The sequence below is a fragment of the Epinephelus moara genome, chromosome 16 (assembly GCF_006386435.1).
Source record: "Epinephelus moara isolate mb chromosome 16, YSFRI_EMoa_1.0, whole genome shotgun sequence".
In the NCBI taxonomy this organism is placed as follows: Eukaryota; Metazoa; Chordata; class Actinopteri; order Perciformes; family Serranidae; genus Epinephelus; species Epinephelus moara.
Window position 1 is genome coordinate 13,317,352 of NC_065521.1, and position 22,992 is coordinate 13,340,343.

Here is a 22,992-nt window from a genome sequence, read left to right on the forward strand (position 1 = left end):
AATCGCCAAATACTGGCACTTTGAAAGTGCCCCTTTGTGTCTGACACTGAGGCAGTGTGGCACCCTTTAGCATCTGTGTGAGACTCACAAGGCCATGTCGTTATTATACACTCTAAGTAACTAACTTAGTATGAGCAGTAGCTCAGTCCATAGGGACTTGCCTTTGGAACCAGGGGGTCGCCTGTGCAAGTCCCCCGTACATACTAAGTGTACGGTGTGGACTGGCAGCTGGAGCGCTGCCAGTTTGCCTCCTGGCACTGCCAAGGTGTCCTTGAGCGAGGCACTGAACCCCCAAACTGCCCATGGCTGACTTTGCGCTATGACCCTTCTGAAATGCATGTGTGTGGTGTGTTTGTAAAAGGAGGGATATGTGAAGGGATCAGTTTCAATGGTGTTGTGAGGAAAGACATATTATAAAAATGTGAAATTCTGCATAGGGCATCATGGGTAGAATAAACATAGGACCTTTACCCAAGAAACCACTGTTCGTATCTCGTATGAAACCAAAAGTCAAAATTGAGTTATTCACATGTCATGTCATGTCATATTATGTTGATAACAAACACTTATCTAACCCAAACCATGATCTTTTTTCAAAAGTTAACCAATTGCTTTTGTTGCCTAAACCTGAAAACTAAGTAAACTTAGGTTAGAAGTTTATTTTGAAAAGAGACGGTATTTATGTAACAAACTAGAACTGGCAAGCCCAATTGCAAGTGAGAATATGGAGGGCTGTTTAAAGATTCATCTTGTGGAGGAGAAATGTTTCTCTTTGCTCACCTCAAATCTCAAATCAAAGAGTTTAAGCTGTGTACACACAAGCAGGATTTTTGACATCGCAACTCGTTTGGAAGCCAATCATGGTCTGTCCAGTGCAATTTACACAACTGTGATGTAGAAACTTGACACCTCTAGGGCCCATACACTGAGAATGGACATTTCAGTCAAGTAGAAAATATCTTATTCAGCAGTACAACTTTTGAAATGAAAATATTTGCTTTTTCATATTTCTGAATGTTTCAGCAAGGGAGAAGCAGTAGATGTAATTTTTGAGGAATTTAGCGTTTTCCTGCCTTAAAACATGTCTGGAGGGGATCTTGAACATGTTCTTCAGTACTGAACAACATACTTAACACTATTTCACACTGCATGTTTTTATTATTTGCTCTTTCCAACACATTTCTGAATGCTGAAGCTGGGGGGATATCCAAACCAAGCATGCATCATTACATAAAAAAGGGAAAATTTTAGGTACATTAAGCATCATTTTACACACTCCCTCGAGATGCTGCATTGCATATGTGGTATCTTTGGAAATGCTTGGACACCTGCTTTAATTTAAACTTTACTTTTGCAAGTTTGAAACATCACGAGTATGTAAATGTGCACTGCTGCTGGGTGTTGAAGAAGTTAATAGAAAATAAATTGAATTAGTATGCATTACAACATAATCTCAAAATATTTCATTTGGACATTGGTCCTTCAATGGTAAATAAAATACATAATGAAGTTCAATTTGATTTAAGTGCATAACTTGACAGCTCTTTTATTGCTAGGGTCAGCAGAGACAGGAGCATAAAGGTTTAAGAAGCCCATCGTCAGATATTCCTTTTTAAATTTATTATCAATAGTTCCTTGTAATACTAAATACATCTATGCGAAAGATCAACACAATAGCATTGCATGTGTTTCTTAGTGTTTTATCTTCTCAGTAATGTGATTCATTGTAATTAATTGCAAGAATTTGTCTGTTAACTGCACTAAAAATAATTATTGAACAGCCCTAATCCTAACACTGCACTTGGTGTTTTCTTGTTTGTGCTTCTGTCTCCCTCGTCCTTGGTCTTTTTTGTCTTATCCTGCTTTGTTTCTCTACCTCTTATACCCTCTCTCTCTCTACTTTCTTTTACCCCAACCTCTCTAGTCTGCAGATGAGATAGAAGCGATGGTAAGCTTCATCATAACCCTCAAACCTCCTGCTCTTTTACCCATTTCAATCCATCCCACTGCTGTCTTATCCTCACAATGTTTTATTTCCCAGCTGTCCTCTTGCTTAGGGTCACTTAAAACGAGGTGGAAACTACAATTACTGTGCAGATAATTCTTAACGAACTTCTTGTGTCTTCCTATTCACATATATTTTCCTCTATCAGTCCTTCTCATTCTTTCCTCCATCTCTATATCCCACATATTTCCCTACTTCTGTTTTTCTCTAAGTTGCAGAAAGTTGCAAGAAAAATCTGTGAATGCTGTAGCATTGTTGTAAATCAAACTATACACCAAAGATATTATTCAAAGCGCTGTCAGATTGTCCCCACATATATTTCAACTGCAAAATACAATATAAAAAATGCATTGCAATGTAGAACATAGAATGAGTTGTAAGGCCTGGTCGCACCAGAAAGCGGCACAGTGAAATTCATCTGCACACCTTTGTAAAATATTTGGTAAACTCTCCCTGGGTATTTTGCTCTAGGAGCTGTACATCATTTCATTCAATAAAATGCATCTCTTTAGACCTCTGCATACTCATGCGCCTTCATAAGTCTGTTCAGTTTTACATGCAAAATTAAATGAAAAACAGTTGAAAATACTTCACTCTAAAAAGAGTTACTGAATGAGCAAGCTCCTTAAGCAAGCTCATTAGCTCAGTTACTAATGGGACAATAAGGTCACATCCTTTACTCAAGAGAAGTATTTGCACAGTCGATGTCTGTCTCATAACTGTCTGCAAACTTTTCCTTTTTTGTTGAGCAGTTTGTACTTCAGCAGAGGAGGTTAATTAAAAGTAGATGGCGTATCGCAGCGAATAAGCTCACTGGGTCGAGTGTGTGCCATTAAGGCTGAGTCCTTTCTGCAGTGGCCCAGGTTCCAGAGTCCAGCCCAGAGACTAAAGCACTGGACGTAGCCACCGTGATGTCACCCTTTGGTCTGTGGACTCCTGTTTTGAAGCAAGTTTGGCATTTTTGTTGTCGCCGTCTTGAATTTTTTTGGAGCCAAAACTGACCACATAGCTGCTATTTTGGTTTGCATTGGTGCACTTACTGTACAGCTATGGTTAACTGTCATAATGCTAATGCTGATTTTCACTTGTGAAAAACACAGTAAAACCATTAAAACTCAGCAGAAAAACTGAACATCCAACTCTTTTAGTACAACCAAACTCTGAATTAAACACCAAAATGTTCCAATTAACTCTCATGAACTGAAAACACACTGAAAATACGCCATAGTTATGCCACCCAAGCAACGTTGACACTGTGGTATAGCATCCACGCCCTTGATTATGCATGACTGAAAGCCTTAATAACATTTAAACAGGTGAGTTAAATCAATATTCACCCCGTGTACAGTTGACCTTAAGGTTGAAATTAGCTATAGAGAAAAATATTTTTTTGCAACAGGCTGTCAAACATGTTTATTTCAGCTATGAAGTTGGACATTTTAACATGGGGCTCCATGGGGGTCAACTTGCTCTTGGAGCCAGCCTCAAGTGGCCATTCAAGGAACTACAGTATTCGGCACTTCGTGTTGGCTTCATTTTTGAGCCCAGGATGTTGCCGCTTGGTCCCTCTCTTTCCCCTGCCTTAACTGTCTCTGTCTGTCTGTCTGTCTGTCTGTCTCTGTCATTCACTGTTAAAAGAAATAAAAAAACAGAAATGCCAAAGCTACTTCTCGCTTTCTCCAGTTTGGACTCTCTGGCTGTCTTTTCCCCCAGAGCTCATCACTGTTAAGACAGTCCATAGCTAAGAGTTAAACTCATTGCAAAATGTGGTGAAATTTTTCTTCGCACCCTGCCATCTAATCCACTAATCACTCCAAAATCAATTGATTTTGCAGCAAAACTTTGCTAAATGCTGGTTAGACCAGGCCTTTGTGCTGCATGGCACTGTTACATACGTTCCCTTTATCCCTGGGTTGTACAACATTTTTCAAGGCGTGTAGAAACGATGTTCTTGATATCAACTATCACTTCTTTTCTTATTGTCATGCATGTCTGCAGCATAAAATCCTCTAAGACAAGCAATCTTCAGCCGTTAATTGCATTTAATAAAGAACTGATTACTTCTTTAAATCAAGTTATTGAATTAAATGCTAGTTAAAAGAAAACTGACAAATTAAAGCTAATAAGACAGCTTAATTTTTCAATTTCTATCTTGCGTCTGTCAATGTTCCCACTTTGTCTCTTTCTGTCTCTTCTTTCTACACCTTGTTAAGTCTCCTCTTTTTCATTTCTTTGTCCAGAGTACTTCCCTCACACATGCTGTTCTTATTTTCTCCTGTCTTTCAGGCAGTATGGAGTGTGTTTGCATGGCACACGAGCCTGTTTGTCAGCATGCTTTCACACACCTGTGCATACACGTGCTTTTGTGAACATATGTGTACGGTGGTCACCTTCAGTGCTTCATAACTACTTGAAAATAACATAATGATCTGTGGTGAGATGGCATGGGGCGTGATTTTCTGTGCCAGCACAAACACAGGCGCAATGGATGCAGATGGATTTATAGATGGGTGGGTGAAGGGAGAGAGGCAGGTTTAAAGCAAAGATTTTCAAAGAGGTGTAATTTGAAGGTTGTGGCTTGCTGACTGAATGTTGTTAGTGTATTACAGATCAGATGTGTTGAAAATGTTGCATTCTCTCACAGCACTGGTTTAAATCAGCCATTCTAACACTGATCTCCACTGTATACATTTACCACTGGTGTGTATGCATGCACAAGAAATCCATTTGCTTTCCTCCTGATTCACACTCCGTTTCATTCATTCCACAATGAATGTGTTCTCCATTGTGTGCCATGTTAATGTCAAGGCTCAGTCCCTCTGCTGTGTATTTACCATATTTCATACATGCAATTTGAAGGTCAAAGGAAGCTTCTTTTACATTTGACCTCGACCTTGACAGAAATAAGTATCAATGTGATGTGTGTGCTTGTAAACACACCAAGCACAACGTGTCTGATTTTTATGATAGTGATCTCTCATCCGTCCATTACCTACCATCCTAAATAGCCTGTGGAGGATTAAACCTTTTGTCTGAGAGCTCTTCTTTTTCATTAACATTGAATAAGACCCAACAGGAGTATGTTTCGCCATTAAGCCAACTGGTTCCAACAAAGGACCCAAAAATATATTTTTTAATTCACCAGGGTTGATGACCACTGAACTTGCTGGATTTAATCACACTAGCAATCCTACAAAATATAATTTATCAGAACTGATCTGAAATGACTGAAACTGGTAATTATATTATAACTTAACGTATCATCACCATAATATAAACCTACTGTATAGAGCTGTTACATCATCATCAGGGGGAATTCAGTGTTCCTTTTACACTGAGGACTAGAACTGGGTATTGTTACTCAATATCTTTGAGGTAGTGACTAAAATAATCCAGTTACAAGTAGTATGGAAACATTTTCTGTCAAATGATACCTGCATTCAGTTGTTTTTGTGTTTGGGGTCTGATCCCTGATCATTCTGACTCCTCACTGCACTCCAACAGCAGCAGCTACAACCCATAAAGTCAGTGGTGTATCAAGGTGAGTGTGGTGTGTTTGACAGAGTTGGCAGATCAGCATCCTGAGATGCCACCCAAATGTTTGCCACCTTATTCACATTATGGATAACGAATGAAGTATTCTGTTGGTACTGGTATCATAATTTTTTTAAACGATACCCAGCCCTAGAGAGGCTATTGTTCAAAGAAAACTTTTAAATGTTAATACAGGATGGGCTCTCATCTCAAACTTAACTTGCTACACCTTGTGGTTGCCTCAGCCCTCCTATTAGAAACCACTGTTGTACAATATCACATTGCAGCACAATAAAAGTATATTTTCACTAAAATTTAAATGAATTGAATAATTTGGAAAAACTCAGCATACTACTGTAGACTTGACCAGTCTCCTAATTTATTGTGAGAATATGTAGCAGAACACAGTGTTTAATCCCCTTCTGTGTGTGTGTGTGTGTGTGTGTGTGTGTGCGCCCTCTTGCAGGCTCAGCAGCTACAGAAGAAAGATACACAGCTGAAAGCGTTGGATGCCTTCTACAAGGAGCAGCTGGCACAGCTGGAGAAGAGGGTACAGCATTTACACACACACACACACACACACACACACACACACACACACAGATGCTTACAAACACTTCATTAGAGGCTTTCAAAGACTCCCAAAGTTGCACATACTGTACACACAGAACTACAGATGATACACACTTGCTTGAATTTCTACAGACTTTACTGACTTGTACAGAGTTAACTTTGCCATACACGAACACACAGACACACACACACACACACACACACACATATATATTCATATGTATATTTATACATCATCTGTAGCTGCTTATCCTATGCAGGGTCATGGGGGGGGGGGGGTGGAGCTTATCCCAGCTGACATTGGGCGAGAGACTGGGTACACCCTGGACAGGTCGCCAGACTATCACAGGGCTGACACATAGAGACAGACAACCATTCACTCTCACATTTACACCTACGGGCAATTTAGAGTTATTACTTATTCTAACCTGCATGTCTTCGGACTGTGGGAGGAAGCAGGAGAACCCGGAGAAAATCCACGCTGAGGGGAGATCATGCAAACTCCACACAGAAGGGCCCCAGCTAGCCTGAGCCCTCTTGCTGTGAGGTGACAGTGCCAACCACTGCACCCCCTTGCACCCCCAAACAAAGTATTGCACTGTTGTACAATGGTACAATGCAGGCAGAGACATTTCAGTTTTCTACGAAAAACGCAAATGTGCCTGAATTATCCACACAACTGGTGCGTGTTCACTCAGCCGCTGCACTGTGACAGACAGTGAGTGGACATAAATGGCCTGTGTTGTAACTCTTTGTAACATTGATGGCATGAGCTGTCTGACTCTTGTCCAACTCACCTGCTGAAGAACACAGCTCTAACACCCAATAGTATACTGAGTGACAGTGACACATTAACATGGTGGGTGGTTATCAAGCTTTCATGCCCTGTTCTGTTCTTTATGCACTTCTGCTGAAACCTTTTCAAATGAGACACTTGTTTGTATTATTACCTTTGTGTTAAAGCAATACTATCCTCAGGGTTTTACTCACTGTTTTTGTACCGTGCCAACGCTGTGGCACCAAACCATATACTTGCATATTTGAATATACAAACATGTCTAAAGCAAATGTAAACTAGCTGCCACAGCTGAATAGATGGCCAGTAGAGTGCACACAAAAATCTGTAAGAAAAGCTGCACAAGGTGTGTCTGTAAATGTGATTCAAAGGGGAACAGAGATTTTAGCCAGCCTGAGCATCTCCACAGAGCCCTTACAAGCTCCTTTATCCCCTTTCATCTGTCTGTCTGACATTTACCAGACAGAAAGGTGTAGAAGCTGTTGGTCTCCAGTTAACTCTGAGCCTCACCAGGCGCCACACAAGAAGGACCTTTACACGGGATCTCTGGGAGAAACACTCCTCTAGTTCTCAGATGGAGGAGACCTTTACAGGACGTAATGTGTAAAATCTAAGTATTATGCTCTGTTTACCATGGCTAATTGAAGCGCGTCCTGCAAAGGGAGTGGTGGAAGCAGATGGAGTCACACGGGGGAAACCATAACATTGGAGTGTCATCGCTGCAGTGTTGGAGTTCCCCCCTGTGATTTATCCATTTGTAGCTGAGGGAAGACTTCACACTCAGTCACTCACTCAGCCTTTAATTTATTCGGTTTTCTATTCATTTACATTCTGTCAAATTATTTGTTTATTTCTGATTACTGTTGGGAAAATGAGAGCGAGAACATTTCAAACTAAGTTTGGAATAAGTCGTGTGCATATGTGCATGTCAGTAGAGGTTAAGTTAGTGTCTGCCATAAGCTACCATAAGCTGATAGAGTTCTTGGTAGCCACTGACTCGAGCAATAGCCTTTTTTTTCTGTTTGGTTAAATCTGAAGTTGGGCTTTTTCAAACTATGTCCAATCCTGTCCTCCTAAAGAGAAGATGTCTTTCTTTCTTTCTTTCTTTCTTTCTTTCTTTCACACACACACACACACCCACACACACACACACATACTATGAGGGGTCAAACGTATCAGCGAACACACACACACTGCATTCACTGCGTACTTGATACGTGTAAATTGCGTGTACAACCATCACCGTGTACTTGCTTTGCGTGCACTGCGCGTGCATTCACCATGTACTTGTTACACATGCAATGCGCGTGCAATGCCTGCACACGCCTAGACGTGTGGTTATTAGACGTGCGCGCGTAGACACGTCATGTAATCACAGGGGTCAAAAGTGTCAGCTGTTGAAGCAACAACGCGTCGTGTTACGGACGTGTGACATGTAGCATCGCTATGCTAAGTAGCTTGCTATGCTAATCAGACGTGCGTGCGTAGACACGTCATGTGATCAGAGGGGTCAAAAGTGTCAGCTGTTGAAGCAACAACGCGTCGTGTTACGGACGTGTGACACGTAGCATCGCTATGCTAACTCTGCTAATCAGACGTGCGTGCGTAGACACGTCATGTATCACAGGGGTCAAAAGTGTCAACTCTTGAAGCAACAACGCGTCGTGTTACAGACGTGTGACACGTAGCATCGCTATGTTAACTCTGCTAATCGGACGTGCGTGCATAGACACGCAGGTGTAGTGTATGTGTAGCGTTTGTAACGCGCTGTGCACGCGTACTGGTAAGACGTGTGAGTGCGTCGTGTGAGTGCGTCGTGTGAGTGGAGTGCACAACGCCTGCGCGTCATGTAGCGGGCGTGTGTGTAACACTCGTGTCTCCATAGTAACCCTATGTAAAATGTAGGCGTGCGCTCACACGGTTTGATTAGATCTGATGTGTCCTAAGTAGGCGCAAGTGACGCGTTGTAGTGTGGTTGGGTGAAACGTTTGACCCCTCATACACACACACACACACACACACACACACACACAGACTTACATCTCCATAACACTAAAAAAATTGTATTCTAATTATGCAAACAGCCTAAATAAACATTTATTACCTCAATGCAGTCTTTACACATATTTGAAACACACATACACACATAGGTCTTGGTGTCAGATGCCTGGCTATTTGTGTTAGTCTCATTAGTAACAGGTTGGGTTTGCAGAGGGAGTAGAAGACTGGCAGGCTGGCATACGGGTGGCACAAGCTGTGTTTGCTGTTGGGCTTAGGATGTTTGTAGACAGACCTCTATGTATGTGTCTGTGGGACGGAGAGACAGGCAGCGAGAGAGGGAAAGAGATGTGTGTTTTGCCTGCATACTGTATATTCAGGTGCATGGGTACTGTATATGCAAATGGGAGAATTTATGTGTCTATGCAGGATCAGTGTGTTTGCAGACTGCACCAGAAGCGACATAATGCCTCGGTTTTAGTCTGTTTAACTGCTCAAAATGTTCTTAATGCTCATGGTTTAGTTGTCTCCAACTGCTCAGCTGAACTGAACCATGATGAGTTGAATCAAACTGAGCTCGGCGTATGTTAATGTTATGTCGCCCTTTGCATTAACATACGTGCTGGTTTGTGTATGAAGTAAAAACAATACGATAAATTTGACCATATGCACTGGGAGGAAGAAAGGTTTGCAGCTTTGGGTGCGGTGTAATACCTGAGAAACAATCTGGATATTAACAATAAAGCTGGATAGAACAACACAATCTGTTTTTAGTGGAAAGAGTGTTCAAAACCAAAGTATTAAATTATATTGTGATATTTCAGGGTACTTTTGCAATAATGATATTCTTGATGATATGATAAAATACTGGAAAATATTTTACTATTAATTTCAAGAACATACATTTGCGACAAATTCAGTGTTAGATATTTTTTCAGGGCATTTTTTGCCTTTAATTGATAGGATAGTGAAGTGTGGAGGGGGGAGAGAGAGAGAGGGAGAGACATGCAGCAAAGGGCCACGGGCTGGATTCGAACCCGGGCCGCTGCGTCAACAGCCTTGTACATGGGGCGCCTGCTCTACCACTAAGCCACCGATGCCCCCGAAAGTTACTACATAGGCTGACTTATTAACCGTCCTCAAAATTATTATGTATGACTATTGCACATTCACACACATTAAGTTTTTTGTTGAGCTTCACACAGGTTTACATTATGACATGCCTATGACAAAATGACCTGGAGAAGCCAATTCCTGCGAGCGCTCGGCAAAAGAGGCATGGGAGAGACGTTGTGCTGCTTCCAGAAGAGCTGCTGACAGAGTTTACTCTGAGCAGCAGGTTGTTAAAAGGGTTGGAAAAGTCAGGAGCTATTCTTAAGTCAGAACAACCAGGCTTTACGACACCACTAGATCCACACACTAATGTCACTCCCCTTTTTGGAACTTAAATTTTTTACCATGAAGCCGGTAGCAATTTCGCTTTCAGCCATGCTTTTTGTCAACTAGTCTGAATATTACAATTATCACAATATTATTATTTTTTTTTTTTATCATATTAAAAATTATACTGGTAATATCATGAACAAAATGATATGGCACACCCTTATTGTTGATTGATTTTAAGAAGGTAAGACACTATTTCATTTTTTAAATAAAGAAATATATATATATAGAAATGATTTTGTCAAATACAGAATGATGTAGGTAGTGTTCAGTCTCACTACACATCATTTCAAAGGTAACTTTAAACATTTACGCCTCGTTTCCACTTGCCTTGTCTTACAGAGACAAGGCAAGTCTTACAGAGACAAGGCAAGTGCCTTGGAAGTCCATTCATTCCTAAGGAAATTTCCCTGAAATCTGATTTGCCTGCAAAACTCCTACCCTCCGTAATATTTCAGTCCGGAGTTTGCCTCGAGTACGTAAAAAATTGAACTTTTGCGGTGGATTTCCGAGAGACAGTATGACAGTGTGCTAGCTTAGCTAACAGGCTGCTAACTGGTTAACAGGCTATTTAATTCAATTCAGTTGCCTGTGTTGTTGTCAAGTGAGTTTGTATGATTAAAAAGAACTTGTTTATCTAGTTTTAACACATTGTGAATCTGAGTAATGTTATTCTGCTAAAATATGGTTATACATTATATAGAGTCAGATGGTCATTATAATTCGTTCAGCTGTTCATACGTCTTTAATTAAATATCTAACAAAACATGCCACGTACCTGGCAGGTCCTGTTTTTGTCCCGGTAATGTTCCAAGCGTATATTCCAAACTACTGGATGGTGAAAAATGGACAAAATTAGCCTAGCCCTATCAGGTTTCTATCCATCCCTAAAGAAATGCACTTCCTTGCGTTGGACACTAGAGGCAGCATCTGTATATTAATGGATCTGCAGAAGCAAGGTGTTACTCTGTTGTACTGTATCTTTCTACCCTGCCCTTGATGAGTAGAGCTAGGGCTGGGTGATATGGAGAAAATCAAATATTACAATATTTTTCATATATACCTCAATATTAATACTATGACAATACTATAGGGTTAACTATTGGTGCTTTTGCAATATATTTACACAGTGACATTTTGATAAATAATCATCAGTAATGTGAATATAATGACTAAGTGGGTAAAGGCAAATAACGTTACTGTCATACAGAATTTATAACCAGGAAAAGACAGTACTTATAATATTACAGTATTCAAACTCTAAGACAATATTTAGTCTCATCACAATATCGTTATAATATTGATATATTGCCCAGCCCTAAGTGGAGTATCGGGATATTATGCTGTACTTTTTTGTGTTTTTGAATTGAGAAAACATGAACACAGAATGACATAGAAGACCTGAAACACCATGCCCGGTGCTGTTCAATTGCTCTTTTCTACTCTTTTGACAATCCAGATGTCTGCTTGTCGGATAATCTGTCTCCGCCCTTCCATTTCTTACAAAATGCCAATGCAGGAAAAGCAGTCCAAATATTTATTTGATATGGCATATGTCTTTTTTAGTTTCACATGCACTTTATAAAATCTGCCCAATCTTCCTTTGTCTTTTTTTTGTCTTTCCATCACTGCCTGTCTTGCTCTCTCAGTCTCTCACACACACTCCCGTCATAGTAAAGCATAGTTTGAAGCTGGTGGATATAGAGCGCACAGAAGGAGATAATAATCCTCCTCCAAGTCTGACAGGTTGCTTGACACGCTGTCAGCAGGGGCCTCCTCGTAGTGCACCAGAAATATCTGCACACACACACACACACACACACACTGCTTTACTCCAAATAATGCCAATGGCAGTACCTTTTTTCCTGGCCAAACAGTGAGGCAGAGGACTTATTTAAGATGGCATGCACGCTCACACACATACATAACATATTCCCACACACTGACAACATACTGTATGTGTGTGTGTATGTGAGTGTGTGCTCCTGACACAACTGAGCCCAGTTGGCCTTCTGATCAGAACTCAAGTTTTTCTTTTTAAATGCTGTATTTAAAAACTCCACTTTTCTGCTGTGTTGCACTTTCTTATGGAAATGAATACACCCTGGGCCCTATGTAGACCGAGTCAAAGTTTAACGCTTTCATCCTGTGAAAAGCTATCTGCTCAATATGCTGCAGCGAGGGCTTCGAATCTGCTTATTAGTTTAGCTTGTTAGCAATATTTCCACTGAGGCTGCACCCATCTGGAGATGAAGATATGAGTTTCATAATAAGTTAACATTACTAAACATTGCAGAGTTGTAGCTCCCATTCCAGTTGCCTCATTATTTTTGCCTTAGCAACAAAAAAAGTGGTAAACACACACATCCAACCAGCTATATTTAATTCAACTTAATTAAACTTCAAAAGGTGTGGGACTAAGTGTTGAAATACTTTTAATGTGCCTCCAACATGTATTACTTGTGGGCTTAAAATGCATGTTTTATTTAAGCAACAGCGTCGTACCTAACAACGCCCCTTAGCTGTTTCTAAATCACTGTAAACAACGGCCTCAAGTGGATTGTTGCTTTTGTGAAATGGTTACTACATATAACCGAAATCTTTTCATAAAGTAAACAGACAGCAACAAAATATGCAATAATTTATTGATAACAAATCATCCTCGACCAAGCAATGTAGTTCGTCAGTGACATTTAGCAGAATGGTTGCCAAGCAACACACAGACGCAGTGGAAAGTGCTGGCTGCTGTACAAGTCCATAGCAACATGGAGCCAAAGAAGTTCACTCCCATGGGCTCTTGTATACCTAATCCCTATAACAGATATCTGCATATGTATGCATTATCTGTAGGCAACGGGACAAGATTTTGGTATCAGTGTGATATTGTTTCTGTTTGTAGTCTGTTTTTAAAATTTATCTGCATTTCTATGCAGATATCTGCTTATAGAGATCAGCCGAAATGACTGGCACACAAAAGAGGAAGTCTTGTATCGGATATGTGCTGGCCACATCAGAAATCATGAAATATTGGCCTTTGCCCTGAGAGGCTTATCAGCGTCAGACTGACAGCCAATGGGTTTCAAGACTGTAGTACGGCTAACGTTAGTAGAAAGGAAACAAACTCATCACATTGCTGTTACATTATAACTACATATTTATCTACCATCGGCAACTATGATGCTCACTTGTTACTTGCCAGCAATATAATTTTTGTTACAGTGTAGCCTGGTTGCTTGCTGAATAACCAAGATTCACTGTAGTAAAAACGATATCTCTGGCAATTGACAGCATAGCTAGAGGAAAGTGAGTGTAATGGGCGAAAGCGAAAGTTACATCAGTAACTTACCATAGATAGTTGGTGTATTTTGTCTGCTTTGGATGGAGATAGAAAACCAGTGGATTGGGTGGAGGCAATGACGGGTATTTCTCTAACGAAGCAACAGGACACAGTAGGTTATCTAACTGCTCAAACATAAATCCCAGTAGGCTCTCTTACTTTGTTTGGCGGCATCTTTGTGGTTTTTTGTGTAGTAATGGAATGACAGCATTGCGTACATTACCTTTGACTGTTCTCATCCTGGCAGATGATAAATGATTCAGAATTCAGTCGGCGGTTGCTCTGTTAAGCTCTGAGTTCCCACATGATAATAGGTGACGAATTTGATCAGTAATACTGAAATTGTATCTTACAACAGCTTCAATTGCAGCTCAGCCAATCATACTCGAGGACTGGAACTGTCCGTTATATAGGTTGTATTTAACATGTATTATAACTTTTAAAAGCTTTGAGAAGTCTTAGGTGGGTATAACCACATCTGGACAGATCACATACTGGAGTAACTTGGCTGCCATGCACTAAGAAAGTACTTCAAATACTTACCTTAAAATTGATTTGAAAATCAAACTTATGATGGTAACTTTAATTTACAATGTAAGAACAATGTTCTTTAGCTAGGTAATAAACATAACTTAGCTCAAAAAGATATTGAACCTGCACTTTTCCAGTGGTTGATGTTTGGTAACTTGTTCAACAAGCCAAGGTGTAACACAGCTTTGACAGAGACGCCATAAGCTAGAAAGCTAACATAATTTGCAGGTCAAAGTCTGTGATTTATTTATTTATTTTTCTTGTGTTACAGGCTGCTGTCTGAACAATGAGGACGATTATTTCTGGTAGCTTTATGCAGATACAACTTTCTTGTTGAGAGTTAGATGAGAAAATGGATCCCAGTCTTGTATATGTATGCTAACTATGAAGCCAGAGCCAGGAGACAGGTAGCTTAGCACAAAAACTGGAAGAAAGGGAAAATGGCTAGTCTGGTTCTGTCCAAAGTTCAAAACATCTGCAAGTGTAAAACCGCAGATTTAGTAACTGAAGTCTTGTTGTCACCGTGCAGAGATTCCAAAGATATGCTACATAATCCATGGGAAGTTGTCATTTTTATACTCTATGTATGCTGTAGGGTCCCAGCTAATGTTAGTCAGAACGATTAGCTGAGTAGATGTTCCATTAGGGACTTCTGCGACCCCTCAATGGCTTTAGTGCAGGAGAAGATTATCCAGTTAGACAAACACACCAAAGAATAATGCCTAAGTAGATGGATGTACATACATTTAAGCAAACAGGAGAATATGACACACAAACCTATCACTCAAAGCTCACACAGATAACACACAGGTCCATATAGAGCCCAGGGTCAATAGCGTGACACCATAGATTGTATCTTTTGTGTTGTTCTGTGAATGCCGCTGCCACTTTCAGGTCAGACCAAAAGGTTAGATGAGGTGGGAGTGTGTGTGGGCTTAAAGACTGCTCCTTTTACAGGTTGATCAAAGAGTACCCTGTGTATGTGCATGTGTGTGTGAGAGATTTTTGCCACCCACTTGTTGTAATATCTGCAAAAAAAATGTATTTGTGCTGCTTTGACAATGTTGCAAGTGCAAGTGTGTGTTTTCTTATCTTGCAGTTGCTACATGTGTGTTTATGGCAGTCAGGATAGAGCAATCTTATCAATGCTCTCCTCTGGCCAATTGTAGTCTGTGTGAGAGGCACTACATCCTGATCTACAGTTTGCAACTTGTGTGTCCAGTTCAGTATTACCTTTAACAAAATTACATTGTTTTAATGAGCCAATAGCAATAAAAATAAACTGTAAAAATAAATCCACCTAATTACTTTGGAGCTTGCAATCAACTCCAAGCACCTAATTTAAGAAATGTAATCCCATAGTCACAAGGTAGTTGTAAACATGTGTAGACAGCTGGGGGAGAATGGCTGCAATCATCATCAGTAGGAAAGCAGAAATCTGTTTGGCTATTGATGGCTGATGACTGTTAAGTACAGCTGTTGCCACCTTTTCACAGCTAACAAGCTTGTTGACACTGTGCACATCGGCTGAGTTTTCCCTGGCTGTATGCAATTTTGCAAGTTTCTTTGGCCATCTTAAAAAATAATGAACAGTAGTTTCTCCATCATAGAGATTTGCATCATTATTCTATTTTTTCCCAAAAGTTTTTGCTTTGCTTTTATTCCTAACCCTGGTCCAAAAACCAATCCATTATCTGAAATACTGACCACATGGAGCACTGCTACCATTGTTGCCTGAGTATACAGATTGAAAGCACAAGGACATACAGAGCCTTTGTGCAGCAATGATATTGGGAACACTTATTCTGGCTGAAGACGAGAAAGCAGGAATGCTGAGCAAGTTTAACCGAAAGAGTGAGAAATGTCTGTGGAGAGTGAGTGAACATAATCAGCAAGTAGAAAATAAGGAAGTGGCAATTAAGAGGCTGCAGTTGGTCGAATAGGTCAGTGACTTAGGTCTAGCTGCACCAAATACTGACAGTCTGTTGATCCATGTTGTTTTGAATGCTGTAGATTTTGTCCTTTAACTACTTGAGATATTTCAACCTTGATCTGCTTGCTCATTGCAGACTGGCATAGAGTAGAACATCTATGCAGCATGGAAGGAAAGTTGGAAGATTTGAACAGTTGTAGGACCAGAGGGTTGTGGCTTTCACTGAGAAAGCTGACTGCCCAAATGCAGTGTGACAAAAGGCTGCAGTACAATCTCTTGAGACCCCTTACCACTAGACAAAAACCCACTAACACCCACTAAAATCTGGCTTTTGTATTTAATAGAAAAAGTAACAATCAGCATTCACTCCCTGGACAAATGACTCTGCGGTAGTCATGGGTATTTATCGGCTCCAGCTCTGATTAGCTCCGATCGGCAGTGATGGAAAAATGATACCCGGGGGGACATTCTAATTTTAGCCCCTTTATCTGTGTGATGCAATGATTGGCTGCCTACGGTCTGTCCCTGTTTAAGCAGCCCTTGAACATTGTTCAAAATTAAGTCAGCAATAAGTCTGAGAGAGAGACTGAAAAAGTATCTGATATAAAAAGAAGTAACCACCATAACATTTTTCACTGGCCTTCATGTTGCTTTCTACTGTTTACTAACCTGCTATCGAGCGTGACACCCAAGAAAAACTAGAGCACTCGGAGAGCGCAGACCTCCGCCCAGCAGCTCGGATTTCCCGCCATTTTATTATTTTATCCACTTCGCTTCAACCGATCACCAACAAAATTCATCATCTGTTCCTTGTCCCATTATCAACCTTTTCTGAAAATTTCATCAAAATCCATTCAGAACTTTTCGAGTTATTTTGCAGACAAACCAGACCAACGCCGGCGAAAACATAACCTCCTTGGCAGAGGTAAAAAAGAAAAAAGATGTACTTATTTCGAGCTCTATATACTGCTTTGGTGTAGAATTAAGGACTGTTTGTCTAGCCTGCTTCCAGACATGTAATGCTATAGGGATATGTTTTGGTTGCATCCATAGAAAGACAATTTCTAATTTGTCCCAAATTTGACAGAATGTAATGGTTCTTACCATTTTTTAAAACATGTTTCTTAGAATTAATTTTGATCCCTTCTAACACTTAGATATCTGAAAACAGTCACTAGATCTGTCTTTTCACTCCTAATGAAATGTCAATATTAGTGGAAGATCATTAATATACTGTATAGACTAAATAATAGGTGGGCTAACACTGACCCTTGAGGTACACCACTTGATGTTGCTGGACAGAGCATGATTTATTTTAAAACTGCATGCTATTAGATAAATATGAAGACAGTATTTTAGATGAAAATAAATAATTTAAGAGAGTTCAGAAAGAAAAACATCATGATTAACTGTATGAAATGCTTAATACAAATTGAAAAATACAGCACTAATGACTCTTTCTCTGTGAAGTGGCTGGTCTTAATCCAAGCTCCATGAGATGTAAACAAAATTGCTTGTGTTAAGATAAATTGTCAGTGGTTCCATTACACCTTTGATAGCAACCTTTGAAAGTACTGGCAAGGGGCTTATGGTCTATATTTTTTGGCTTCATAGCAGTTGTTAGATTAAAAAAACAGGAGTGCCAATAGCATATTTGTCTCGTGACAAGTTAATTAAATGAGCAATGGGAGATTTTTGTGTTTTTTCTTAATAAGCATGATGTTAAGTTGGAAGGTATCCTTATATTCAGAGCTTCTTAAGGAACAATGATGACTTTTCACTTGTGTCCCACTGGTCGTAACCATAGGAACGTAATCTATAGGAATGATATCCAGTTCCCTTTTTGTAAAGTTTTTACCAAACTCCTGAACGGACTCAAGAAAACAAGGACTATAACAATAATGTTTTTAATAATTTCCCCTGTACTTTGAGCTGAATATCTCCAAAAAGAACTAGGCCTCTTCTTGTAAGATTATAAATTTATTTCCAGATTAATTTACAATTGCCTTTGGCCTCATTATATGGAGATAGAAACAAGAGCTTATCTCAGTTCTTGAATAACTTTGCTTTCTATCTCTTTTAGATTGAATTGCTTCCTTAATGCAGAGTCTCTAATCCTCATCAGTGTCCACAGATTTTCATTAAACCGTTTATTTAGGGTGCTTTCTGGACCCTTACAGTAAATCTCTCCCTCACAGAATTAATTCTATAAGTAAATTCTTTAGATTCTCTCAAATCACAACTTGGATATAAATCAGTTTATCTCACCACTGGTCACTGCAAGTTATTCAGCACCTGACAAACGATTAGAATTTAGACTTCTCAAACTGAGGGTAGTTGTAATGTGGGTTGGGGTGCCGCCAGGGGTTGGGGATAATTGTTGTGTATTAGTGTGTGTTTCCCATGTTAAACAAAAAACTTCTCAATTGAGATACTGAGGAAGATGATTAAGGGGGAAAGAAGACAATGGAATGGTGGAAGGAAGAACTCAACCACCTAATAAAGCTACCATATTTTTTCTGTAATGTTTGATTTTTTTAAAAAAAAAAAAATTTGTTTGAGGAGTTCTGGGGCTTTTGTTTCCCACATAAGACTGATACTTATGCACGTACCTAAAGCAGTTCTGGAGTGTATGGACAATCAGGGAACAAGACACCAAAAGTCCATGAACCTGCTCATATCCAGAAAAAAAACATTAATAATGACAGAGGTAATACAGAAGCTATGATACTAGTATAAGAGTATTGAAGATGTGCCCATACCTCCATGAATTTACAGATTTTACTGTATACTCTCAACATTTCCACTCCTTCAGTCTCAGTGTCGGTCAATCTCCCTGATATATCTCAATGGCATTTTTGGCAAGATGTTCATTGATACACCTGAGCCTAGCTGTCCGTTAGTCACTCACTCTACAGCACTTCAAATTCAAAGTCAATGCTGGAAATTCACAGTATTTCAAAATATCATGTGTTTTTCTACAAACTTGACACATGAGTGACTTGCAGCCCATTCAGAGTGGACCCATGACCCACTTTTAGACCGTGATCCACCAGTTGGGGACCACTGGTATAAGCAATGTGTAGGAACAAAAACCATGCTTTTCCGCACATACTGGTATTTATAAATATAAGATGTTAAAAGTACCTTATACCATGTATACACAGAGATTTGTAGACAGACCTTAGGGTGACATGAAAAGGTGGGGATAGAAAAATAAGGTAAGATGAAATCTAAATAAAAAAAGCATTGTTAATATGTCACTGATTGTGTGATCTGTAAAGTGCCCATCAAAGCCAGAAAAATACATTTAATGTGGATTAATTAGTTTCATTAGTTAAGATATTGTTTTGTTGTGAGAGTAAGTGTTAATGATGTATTCGATCTGTTTCCATAACTGCGCTACAAACTTAATAATTGTTCCTTTCTGACCTATAATAATGGTGAATGAGATATCACTGGTACAGGTAGATGTGCTGGATTAATGATAGAGTTGTTAATAGCCACAGATGTGTGTTAGGGTTACTCACAATGATAGCTGCTCTGGCATTATTGTAGAGCCTTGCCTATGCAATACAAAGGGTAAAATAAAACTGCTTTCTTGCATCTGTTTTTTTTTCTCTGACAGGTCAAATGAGTGGTAGCGCAGGCTCATATATTAATATGCTAATGTGTAATTAAGGGCATGTCTATGTTCATTTACAGTAGATTTTTGTGTACATGCAGTCAGTTTCACAGTAAATGAGATTTATAAATCCTAAACATGTGTACACACACAAAAAAAAACATGTGTGCATACATATTTCTGACTCCGTGCATACTTTAGAGTTGAAGCTGCTTTTTATGCACCATATGGGTAATCAAGGTAAAGTTTCATAGTGAGAAAACACAAAGGAGGTTCCACTGAGACGCACTGTCAAATGTCTGAGGCTTTATTCCCTCTTTCAGTTGTTCCTCCTTCCTTTCCTTATGCTTTGAAGGAGTGTTTAAGGCATAGTGCTCTATTTTTGTGGTGGCGCAACTACCAGCACAAACAGTGCTTTGATTGTTGGTATTTTCCTGATCTTGACGTTGGCTTAGACTGATTGTGCAATATTTTGGTGCCACAGGTTTTAGGAGAGGCACAAACAGGTGGGAGGTTCATTTAAATAAGGCAAAGAGAGTTTTTAGTATTTTTGTGGAAAAGATGTTGCTGAGAATGAATGTCTCAGAACCACGTCTGTCACTGCAGCAAAATCAATCTGCTGCCACTTGTGTGATTTTCTTAACATGAAACATGTAATAAATGTAGAGAAGTAACACCGTAATACTTACAATATAAATAAACAAATTTAATTGTGTTTATTTTAATTAAAAACCTTCCAAGCAGTAGATTTGTTTAAATCAGGATCAGAAAATAACTTAATCAGGAACATTGGTATAGCGGTCTGCATTTATCTGTTATCTACAGATCCACAGCTGCGTTGTAGTGTATGAAAAGTTTCTTTTTCAGTGTATTTAATCTCTGCAGCCATCTGAAGGCGGCAACACAGATATGTCGATAAATCTGGAGCCTCTCATTGGAGATGTGCCACACCAGAGTGCAGTGCCATTACGCTCCGCCGTCTTCTGTGTTTACCTCGGCTAAATCACATGCAAATGACACCAGGCTGCTACAAAATAACCACACACACCTCTACACACTTGATGGATCTGTTATAACTCTGCAGTCAGTTTATGCAAGAGACATCGTATTACCAGAGCTCATGAATCCTCTGCGTCACAGCCAACTTTCCAACTTTTTAAATAATTTCAGCGGTTCATGTTTTATTCTTGTAATGCATTATGGAGCAAATTCTGCTCTGACACATTTAAAGAAACACTGTAACTGTTTGCAAGGTGAAATACAACAGGATAGCGTCAGATTGATGCGATGATAGAAACATATTTACCCAATTTATTATTTGCCGTACGATCATTGTACTAATTAACTGTAAAAACCCACACCATCTGCGTCTCAGCTTCAGATATATGGTGTAGTGTGTTCACATCGTGGCACTCTGCACCATCCAGAAAACCACATGATTTCCGAGAGAAGCTGATTCTTCATTTATTGAGCTACTGTCTTTGTCTGTCACTGTGACTGGCACAGTTAATGAAATCAGAGTAAGGAGAACAGTGGACTGACTTGCTGAGAGCATGTTTATTAATTACACCTTCGTATCTGTATTCACCCGACCCTTTAGCACTTTATGCTGCTGCACCTAGGTGAAAACCAAAACCAAAATAGCAGGTGCTCTTGAAGACGCCCAAGACCTGCCACTATGTGCACCTGCATAATTAAAATGTCAGTGCTCTTTTCAAAATTTCATTAATTTCTTTGTCCTCAGTGAACAAGTGCCACTATTTTCTTCATGCCCACTGCCAGGAATAAGACTGAATGATGATGTGACTAAATGAATTCACAATGGTTGCCATCTGTTTTTTATTATCAACACCACAGTCAGAAAACATTGTGGTTTAAAGTTGGCTGTGGCATCTGATACAACTTTGCTTTAGGGTTGGGCCAGTGTAAAAATTTTCAAGTTGTTTTGTTATTAAGTAAAACACTGGACAAGACCGGTGTACCAAATTTTACCAGGTGTTGCATTTGACTCAGCAGCTGCTCCTGAGTGAAACATAATGACACCGTGCCCCAACAGAAAACAAGCTTCTGACTATCGCAAAACTTCAGAGCTCTCTGCACACTGAATCCCTTAAATACGCAGTTATGTTAAGTCATGTAAACAAGCCTTGTGGATATAAGCTGTGTGCTCGAGATCAGACTGGAGAAGTAATTACTTGAAAGATAGTTAATCAGCCTAGTTTTTATCTTCCTACACTTCCTACACATTGTTAAACAGAAAACACGCATTGTATTTTGTGGTATTTACTGGAAATGACATACAACATAGCTAACAGCAAGTAGCCCAGGTTTTAAGCAATGATCAGAAACTTTGAGCTCCCTGGCAATCTCCCTCCAGCCAGTATCTTATAGATAATTCCTCATTTCAACTTCTTGAATCGCCATTCTTTGCTCATTGCTGCCCTTTCAAAACAGGGCGCCTGATAGACGTCCAGGTAGAAACTGCGGACCCCATCACTCAAGGCCAGTTGGACGCCTCTTTAGTCGTCTTCAGATCCAAAATGTTGCCACATTGGTACAGTTTTAGTTTTCTTGAGAGACCAACTCTTTCATTTCTCCTCTCTTCACCCCAAAAAACACATGAACTTTCTAGTAAACAAATGCAACGTGGATCGCTCTTTCACCCTCCCACCTCTACTGAAATTTGATTTCCTTCAAGTTGGCAACGTCAACAGTTAATTGCACACAGCCTGTCAGACACTAGTGGCTTTGTTAGTCCATTTATAAACATGATATATTGATCACATTGTCATATTGCCTATTACAAATGCAATAAAAGTTGGATGTAGTGCAGTGATGCTGTCAGTGCAGGTTGCTGATATAGGCTATTTTTTAACATTCCAGAACATGTTATATTGACGAATGCCGGTTCAGCTGGTTTGCTTTTGCACTTTTCCACCAAATTAGCTCTGGTTCTTAAACTGGTTCTGTTCAGGATTCTTGGAACCTTGTTGCTATTTAAGGAATCAGCCCATATTTCCACCAGATTTGAGTGGAACCATTGTAGTCAAGGATGTATCATCAAAAGAGTGAAATGCATAGCGAAAGTAAAACAGTGCTAGTAGCAAGATTGTGGATCTCATTCATTACCTGCGAGATTTTGTTCTGTTATTATAGATAACTGTTTTTACCCAAACACCAAGAATTTACAAACTATACATGATAAGGCATGAAAGAT

At 39.6% G+C, this 22,992-nt stretch overlaps 1 protein-coding gene across 2 annotated transcripts in view; it reads left to right on the forward strand.

Annotated features, from left to right (window-relative positions):
* The window catches only part of chchd6a (coiled-coil-helix-coiled-coil-helix domain containing 6a), a 118,697-nt gene that overhangs the window by 34,246 nt on the left and 61,459 nt on the right, over positions 1–22,992 (forward strand). Inside the window, exons 5-6 of one of the 2 annotated variants that reach the window (XM_050064420.1) lie at positions 1,925–1,948; positions 6,006–6,089. In XM_050064420.1, coding sequence (XP_049920377.1) covers positions 1,925–1,948; positions 6,006–6,089 — 108 coding nt within the window. The remainder of the gene's footprint in view (positions 1–1,924; positions 1,949–6,005; positions 6,090–22,992) is intronic. The other variant, XM_050064421.1, reaches the window with a different exon arrangement.